General features: G+C 35.7%; 1 protein-coding gene across 1 annotated transcript; it reads left to right on the top strand.

Moving 5' to 3' along the window:
• The first annotated feature begins 2,274 nt into the window (after positions 1–2,274).
• Positions 2,275–2,868, top strand: LOC136831102 (uncharacterized). The gene has a single exon (XM_067091055.1). The coding sequence runs from the start codon at positions 2,275–2,277 to the stop codon at positions 2,866–2,868; it is 594 nt and encodes a 197-aa protein (XP_066947156.1).
• Positions 2,869–9,753: the final 6,885 nt, after the last annotated feature.

The following is a 9,753-nucleotide window of genomic DNA, read 5'->3' as shown; positions in this document are numbered from 1 at the left end:
TGCTCCTGAGGGACGTAAACCATGTCCGCAGTTCACACCCACTCACGGGAGGAACAGGTGACTGGCCCTTCTCTTCAAAGACCCTCCAGACCTTCGCCTTATCCTTGTATGCTGTGAGGCCCTTATTATAAATAAATTCTGCCTCCTCCAGCCACTGCTTAACAAGCCTCGTTCACTCTGAGAGGGATGACAGAGGGGTTCTTCTTTGGGCCCTGACCTCCTGTAGTAGGGCCAGCTCCTTCAGGAGTCCCATCGTCGTCGTCGTCATCATCCCCCTCGTTCTCGGTGTCCTTGGTGGCGTCGGGGTCGCTCTCCAACACAAGGGCAAGATCCGCCTCCTCCTCTTGGTCGCTCTTCATCGACAGCTCACCACCCTCAAGGTGAAGCACCACAGCATCATCGCTGCTGCCTGAAGGGGCAGTAGCACCATCAGCTACTGTAGGAGGCTTCGCATAGGGAGCAACTCCAGCTAGCAGAGCTCCTGGAGTTCTCAAGGCCCCCTTCCTTGTCCTCTTGATCAAAGCTCCCTTAGGCATCTTGATGTTGCTGGCAGAGAAAGCAGTGGATGACAATGGAGGCGCTGGCGAAGAAGAGCAGTGCAGGATGCTGTTCTGGAGAGCACTGACCCGTAAGCACGCTGCCTGCCCCTTTTATCCCAGGTCACAGCATTGCCAGTCCATCTCGGATGCGTGAGGTGTGGCAGGGTTGCCACGTCTACTCCCACACCATGCGAAGACCCACTCGGTGTGAGAGCAGCGTGCGACCACAGGTAAGGTCCCTACTTGTGCAGCGGTCACCATGAGGTTAGCGCCACACTGTCCGGTCGGGCCATGCTAAATGACAGTTGACGTGGCCACCCATGCATGGTTTTAAACAGGTTGAAAGGTTCATGGCTCCCAGCATATGCCTGGGTGGTGCACAACAGTCGCGCCGCATACTGGCGCACTTACATAGAATTTACAGTACATTTACGTTGTATTTATGTACTTACCAATTTTCGGCCATGCATGGGCATGTGTGCCTTGATACGTGAATGTGTGAACTTAGCGTTAAGCTACAAATGTCGTTTAATATCCAATTCACTCTACCTTGGAAATAATATATGTATAGTCTATATATGTTCACCTAAGGGGAATTATAGCTAATAAGAAGTTTATCTCATGGGCTTGGACCGCCGAACATGGTGATATCCGAATGGGCTAAGGCATCAACTGAACATCGTGAGTTCTCATGTTCAGAGGTTAGAGTCCGTAAGATGACGAACTTCTCATCAGCTATAATTCCCCTTTGGTAAACATATATAGACTATACAGTACATATATTATTTCAGAGGTGGAGAAAATTGGATATTAAACAATATTTGTAGCTTAATGCTTGTATATGAATCACAGTGATGTGATAAAAATTCATCCATAAAATGGCTACGTGCTTCAAACACACCAAACGGATATCATGGTGTAGATGGGTTGATACCAACTCTAATTACAAATACTGCGCTCGACGGGGATTTGTACACGAGAGTTAGTATCATCTCATGTCTCTCTTAATATCTGAATGGGCTAAGGTGTCAAATGAACGTAGTGAGTTCTTGTGCGAGGTGGTTCAAACCCGTGAGACGATGACGAACTTCTTATCAACTATAATTCCCCTTCGGTAAACATATATATACATATATTATTTCTGAGGTAGAATGAGTTGGATATTAAACAACATTTATAGCTTAATGCTTGCATAAGAATAACAGTGATGTGATAAAAATTCATTCATAAAATAGCTACGTGATTCAAACACACCAAACAGATATCATGGTGGAGTTGGACTGATACTAACGCTAATTACAAATGCCTGCACTCGACAGGGATTTGTACACGAGAGTTGGTATCAGCTTATACCTCTCTTTATATCTGAATGGGCTAAGGTGTCAACTGAACGTTGACACCTTATATATATATATATATATATATATATATATATATATATATATATATATATATATATATATATATATATATATATATATATAATATATAATATATAATATATATATATATATATATATATATATATATATATATATAATATATATATATAATATATATATATATATATATATATATATATATATATATATATATATATATATATATATATATATATATATATATATATATATATATATATATATATATATATATATATATATATATATATATATATATATATATATATATATATATATATATACTGTATATATACAAGCAGAAGGGAGATGTCATGGAGTGTGGTAACTACAGAGAAATTAAACTAACAGAGCATGAATTGAAAGTTTTAGGGAGGATACTGGATGAGAGATTAAGAGAAATTGTAAAGATCGGAAAACAGCAGTATGGAATCATGAAAGGAAGAGAGACAGTGGATGCCATCTTCATAGCAAGACAGCTACAGGAAAAGAGGCTAGAGGGAAACCAGGAGCTTTATTGTGCATTTATAGACTTGGAGAAAGCGTACAATAGAATCCCAAGAGAAGTGATGTTTTGGTGTTTGAGGAAGAGGAAAGCCCCAGAAAAGCTGGTTAGGCTGGTCGAGGTGATATATGAGAGAACGAGCACAAAAGTAACATCAGCAGTTGAGAAAACAGAAAACTTTGAAGTTAGTGTTGGATTACAGCAGGGGTCAGCATTAAGCCCATTTTTGTCTGTGCTGGTCATGGATGCGTTGAGTGAAGAGATCAGGATTGAAGTGCTGTGGGAGTTGCTGTACGCTGATGATCTGGTGATTACTGCTGAAGATGAGGAGGACCTACAGAGAAAGGATTGGAGAGTGGCAGGAGTCTTTAGAGAGGGGTGGCATAGGGGTGAATGTGAATAAAACAGAGGTTTTAGTGAGCAGTGGGGAAGATAGAGACAGAATAGTAATACTAGAAAGAAGAGGCTCAACTATAAAACAGGTGGAAAAGTTTAAATACTTAGGATCTACTTTAAGCCAAGAGGGAGGTTGTGAGGCTGAAGTGGACAGTAGGATAAAAGCAGCATGGGGGAAGTGGAGAGATGTAGCTGGAGTTGTATGTGATAAGAAAATTCCAATCAAGCTAAAAGTCAAGATCTATAGCACAGTGATAAGACCAGTGTTAATATATGGATCAAAAACATGGGCTCTAAGAAGAAAAGAGGAAGTAAAGCTTGAGAGAACAGAGATGAGAATGCTGAGGTGGGTTATGGGAATATCTCTACTTGAGAGATTGGAAATAATGAAATAAGAAGAGCAGGCTTAGTAAAGATAACAGATGTGATAAGAGAGTTATGATTGAGATGGTATGGGCAAGTCTTAAGAATGGATGATGAGGAGGGAGCGAAGAGGGCTTGGGAAGAACCTGTTAGAGGAAGAAGATCGAGAGGGAGACAGAGAATTAGATGGCGAGATAGAGTGAAGAAAGATATGAAGAGAAGAGGTTTGTCAGAGGATGATGCCTTTGACGGAAGGCAGTGGAGAAGGTGCATCAGGCAACCGACCCCTTAATGTAGGGATAACAGTGGGGAAAAAAAGATATATGTATATGTATATGTATATATATATATATATATATATATATATATATATATATATATATATATATATATATATATATATATATATATATATTATATATATATATATATATATATATATATATATATATATATATATATATATATATATATATATATATATTAAATATATATATATATATATATATATACATATACTATATATGTGTATATACATATATATATACATAGATATATATTCCTAGAAGTATTTATTAATACTTCTCACTTCGCCCCATGTTTTCCTTTGAAGAGTCACAGTCTGAGCCCAAGGAGACAAACCTTCTGCTTTTCCTTGTTTTCCAGTTTTGAAAATGACAATAGATTCATCAGAGTCCAAAGTACCCTTCCATTATACTCCTGCGTCTTGATAAAGCGTCATTCTGAATTTACACTCACGATCTGCTGGCCGAAGATCTGCTATTTCAGATAATGTCTTGTCTCTGGGAGACAAGTACATTGATGTATAATGGTATCCCCGCACCTGTGAACTCTCACACCTGACATGCCCGAGGCACTGAAAGCCGGCATTTTGAGGAGGGTATAAAAGTCCATGAGAGAGGCCAAATCCATCCATCCAAACGAGGGAGACGCAGACAGAACGCTATAGAGAGAGCACACAGCTCGTGGCTTCCCAAATTCCTTTGTTCCGACTGGGAGCCTCCTTATCCAAAGCCTCTTTGAGTGTACAGTTAAAAGCCCCAGTTGACAGTCTCTATTGATGTTGATTCATGCAATCTCCTCTCAGCATTTAAGGTAAAGTCTGGTTAGCAGGTTCTTCGGTTCATTCTTCTGTTCTTATTCTCATTTCCGTTCCTTTCTTTTCAATGTGCTAAGACCCGTTGATTCATTGCCGATATAAATCATCAGTGTTAATCAGTAAACTGCTTGATCATAAACTGACGCCAGCCTCCTTGAGTCTTCAGCAATTTCCCTTTGTACAGCTAGATTTTGTTTTAATATATCAAGTGTCAATGTGTTTTAATATATCAAGTGTCAATGTGCCCTTTCTCCACGTTTACAAAAAGGCAGTAAATAGTGTTGTATCTTCCATTTGCTCCTCTAATGTCCACATGCAACAATCAAGCCCTCAAGCCATTTAATTGTTGATTGCATCATTGTTTTGGCACTCCAGTTACTTAATTCTTGTGTCAGTTTACACCATTAGTGCCAAGAGCCAGTGTGAATGGCTCTGTGTAATTTACTCTTTTGATTAAATGTAATAAATGAAATTAATTAAGATCTAGAATTTCTCTGCTGAGTCCTTCCTCAAATTTAAATCTCGTTCACAGTAATTATTTCTTGTTATATATACGTGTTGATCCTTAGTCGGTTGCAGCGACGACAAGGTAAGAGTAAGAAATAAATCAACACATAACAATATATATATATATATATATATATATATATATATATATATATAGAGAGAGAGAGAGAGAGAGAGAGAGAGAGATTATATAATTGTCCTCTGACCTTAGGCAGGGTTTGTCGAACAGTACATTTTTACGCTAACTTTTTTTGTAGCCTACAAGACCGTCGCATCGTAGGAAAAATTAACGTCCAGTCGTTTCATTGCATTTGTGATATTCAGTTGTCCTGGTGGATTTATCTTCGTAGAGGTAACAAATATGCTTTCATTGTAGTACAAATATCTCGGAATATTATATCAGTTGGCGGACTTGGTAAAAATTTTCAGTTTCTTATGTCTCGGCGTTTTACATAAGTATCCAGACGTCTAGTCATGAAATATTCATCATCAAAAATGAAGTTTTTTTCTGAATATGGGGAAAATGGTCATTCCTCTCTCTCTCTCTCTCTCTCTCTCTCTGTGTGTGTGTGTGTGTGTGTGTGTGTGTGTGTGTGTGTGTGTGTGTGTGTGTGTGTGTGTATGATTCAACAACTAAATTTGTTTTCGAAGTTTTTATTTCTCAAGGGAATCCTGGCGTTACTGAAGAATTGTTGCGATAAAATATTCGAAAGGTTACGGTCGTCTATTGTCATGGTTACACACATTCGTTACTTATCAAGTACATTTTGAAACATGAGGACAGTTAATTCTGTAAATTCAGATAAACCGTAAAGTTTCTTTACTGATGTTGGTTGGGCACGGCAGCGCATTAAAAAAAAAAAAAAAAAAAAAAAAAGTTGGCGGGCTCCAAAACAAGATGGATGGATAGTTGGCGTTTTCTGCAGTTTTGGTAAGGTAGTCACATGCTTCTTCTGACAGCTGGGATATGTGGAACTTACTTTTAATTGTTTTTTTGTTGCCATTTGTTTTTATCTGGGTCAGATGTAGCTCGCCGTATATTTCTCTCCTGGAAGGGATTTTGTACGTGCCAGTTGCTTCTTTACTTTTTCTCTTTCGTTATTGGGAGGGGTGGAGGAGGGGAGGGGGGCGCCTCGAAAGGGAGAACTATGGTAACTCGCTAAATGCCACGTGACTTATGCAAAAAATATTCCATGTCTTTGCGACATACTTTATGCTCCTTATTTGCCTCTATGATGCATATTAGATTTCCTAGATTTCTTGTCAAAAAAGTTATTTCATTAAGAGTTTGCTTGAGTAGTTGCCTAATTAAAGCAAGGAAAAAAGTAACCAGGGTGAAAACTTCTAAAACTTTAAAAGTAGAGTTTGTCTCTAAATAAGCTTCATAAACAAAAGACTTAAGTCCTTGACCGTTTAAGTGCTTCGTGGCCATCAAGATCGTCTGTCTAATATTTGGGCCAAGCCAAAACTTCCCTGTCTCAGTGTCGTTCTATCCCGGACATTCGGTCCTCTCCCATTCTCCTGTATGATCAAAGTTATCCAGCTCAAACTTAAAAATCTTTTCTCCTGCGTTTTCCTCAACAACCTTGCGTCGCGGTAGGCAATCATTTTTACAGCTTTTATCCATATGCAGTTCTAGACTGTGTACGACTACACCCTTCAATTCTTCTCGTTTGAATTCGGCAACAAAACTTCTCTCCCGTACTCTGAAACATTGATGATGTCTTTTTGAATTTTCAAAAAATGGGCCTCACTCTTAACAGTACTAGGCCTACATAGAGTGTACAACCACGATACCCTTTCCACATTGCATCGTTGGCGGTCGTATTATATGCAGTTTTAATACCTTAAGTGCACAGACAGAGCTTCCCCCTTATTCCCCAACTCGGCACAAATGTTTATATTTTAAACTTAACCATATAAATTTCTCTTTGGCATGAACTATTGGTTTTCCCCCATCGTGGCTTCTGTCACCTGTTGCGTTCGGACATTCCCCTTTCATATGCCTTTATATGTATATATTTATTCCACACACTCCATTACACTTGACCACCATGATGAGTATCTCTCATGAAATCTGAATCTTCTGTTCGTACTACTCCAATGAAACTCATCTGCTCAGTAGCATTACTCTTTTCCAGTATACTTCAGAACACATTTGTCTCACAAAAAGTTTTTCTTGTGTCTTTTAACATTATTTTAAGTTTCTCCCTCTCTCAAAGTCGTTCCACGTTCTACCTTGTGACTGTTCAGTAAACTATCCACTCCTTTCCGTCTTCAAACCTTTTTACAATCCTGCGATCCGCGATTATTATTATTATTATTATTATTATTATTATATATATATATATATATATATATATATATATATATATATATATATATATATATATATATATATATAAATAACCTCGCTATAGAATCTAGGGCCAAAATAATTTGGCATTTAAAATTTCAACCCACCTTCTCTCTCTCTACGTATACTAATCTTTGTTCCTCCTCATGTTATTTTCATACCTTGAATACTTAAGTGAGCAGTGTGCAACTAGAGCACCTCTCTACTCTTAATTTTGCTACAGCCAAGTCGGCCAGCTTAATGTAGAAGAAAAGTGATGATCAAATGTACCATCAACCTCTTCCAGTCTGAAAACATTTCAAGTTTACCTGTCACACATTCTGTGCTAACAGTTACATGAATAATACGTGAATCTGTCGATCTTTTTTTTTATTGTACTGGATGTGTTTTCCATTCTTTTCACCAGTAAGTGTACAATTGCCTTTATTTCATGCCATCAGTCTAAACTGAGCTAATGTGGCTAATTATTGTCTTACTATCTGTTATATATATATATATATATATATATATATATATATATATATATATATATATATATATATATATATACATATATATATGTATATAATCAGTAGCTACTAAACGTCATTTAATATCAATTCGCTCTACCTCGAAATAATATACTTTCATATATGTTACCGAAGGGGAATTTTTAAAAATTCCCCTTCGGTAATATATATGAAAATATATTATTTCCGAGGTAGAGCGAATTGGATATTAAAGGACGTTTGTAGCTTACTGACTGTATATGAATCACGGTGATGTGATAAAAGTTATATATGTATGTATATATATATATATATATATATATATATATATATATATATATATATATATATATATATATATATTGTCACGATGCGTATCAAGTACCTGGTTATTACACAACTAATCTCAAAATTCAAAAATATACTTCACTTCAGCCAGATACCTGAACTCTCATAACATTAATTATTACGACTGAGTACTCTAAAGGTAACAGTGATCCCTTAAGAAAAAACTTATTTATTACTTGAAAAATCAAACTAAGTCTATCAGAATATGTGTGAGGTATCAAAAACTAAACTAGAAATATTCTAGAGTAGAAGGGCATCACTCCATGAAAAACTCTGTTTCCCTGGTCTTAATTCACTTTAGCAAAACTAAAAGAACAAAACATGTTTATCACTTTGCCTTATGCACACACAATCAATCCTATTCACTGGTGGTCAATAAATGAAACACTTTTTCTAAAAAAATTAAATACAAAAATTTATTTTTAAATTCAAAATTTATAATTAGAATTCACAATCTGAAAAATTTATTATTACTTGAAAATAACACAACACTTAATTAATTCTTGAATTATAAAATGAAACAAAACTAATTCACAAAAACTTTATCAGGAATTTAAATTAATCAAGCAAAATTTAAACTATCAAGAATTACTCAAGATTTGAAAAGAAAATCTTAATGAATGAAATATTAAATCAAATATGCAATGTTAAATTACCAGGAAATATTTAAAATGCTAAATTCAGATCTCAAAAGTAATGCTAATACGTGACCACAAAACACTACGTTAAAAGTAATCTCTTTCTAAGAACGAGAGAGAGAGAGGGAACCAAATCAACTGGTCTCAGAAATCAGAATGAAACAAATTTTAGAATTCCAGTAACACGTGAAACAATTACATGATGTCTTTAAAGCATTTTGGGTGCGAGATACAAAAGTTCAAGAAGCAGGGAAGTGATGTCATTAAAGCATTTTGGGTGCGAGATACAATGGTGAAGCTTCTAGAAGGAAAATGACGTCATCCCAGCAAAATGTTTTGAATGCAGTCTTACAAAACATGACGTAACTGATCAGGACACGTATTCTTTCTCTCAAAGTGGCGTACGTGACTCGAACAATGCATGTAACAACATGAAATCACTCGTCTTGAGCCCGTATGGGACGAATCGGCATTTGTTTTCCAAACCTGTCATCACTAACCCAAAACAAAGCGTTGTCTCTTATCTCAACTGATGACAATTGAAATGAAACAAGTCCTTGCTAGACACACACGTGTTCATATACTACGCTTTTACCAAGAAAGATATTATTCTAAATTACATTACTATTAAAATTGTATTATCAATTCTAAATTATGCTATCAAGATATTTAATCGTTAGTTCTTTTGAGATCTGATGCCAAACTAAATATGACACTTCAACAATCATTATCATTACACATAACACATGAAAAAAGTAAATATGTCAAAATTATAGGAGGATATACGTATTACAAGGCAATATCATGAAAATATATACATATATATATATATATATGTATATATATATATATATATATATATATATATATATATATATATATATATATTATATGCATATATATATATATATATATATATATATATATATATATATATATATATATATATATATATATATATATATATATTGCTTGAGTGTTTGGGGATACTTACTTGACTCTGGGCGGCAATGGATAACGCAGGGGAGTTCCTTTTATTTATTACACATGTGACTCAATATTAGAACCACTC

The sequence above is a fragment of the Macrobrachium rosenbergii genome, chromosome 48, assembly GCF_040412425.1.
Source record: "Macrobrachium rosenbergii isolate ZJJX-2024 chromosome 48, ASM4041242v1, whole genome shotgun sequence".
Taxonomy (NCBI): domain Eukaryota; kingdom Metazoa; phylum Arthropoda; class Malacostraca; order Decapoda; family Palaemonidae; genus Macrobrachium; species Macrobrachium rosenbergii.
The sequence above is the reverse complement of the archived record's forward strand: the minus strand, read 5'-3'. Positions and strand labels throughout refer to the sequence as shown.

Bases quoted from the DNA above. Each gene is read 5' to 3' on its own strand.
- LOC136831102 (XM_067091055.1), top strand. From the start codon at position 2,275: ATGGAGTGTGGTAACTACAGAGAAATTAAACTAACAGAGCATGAATTG.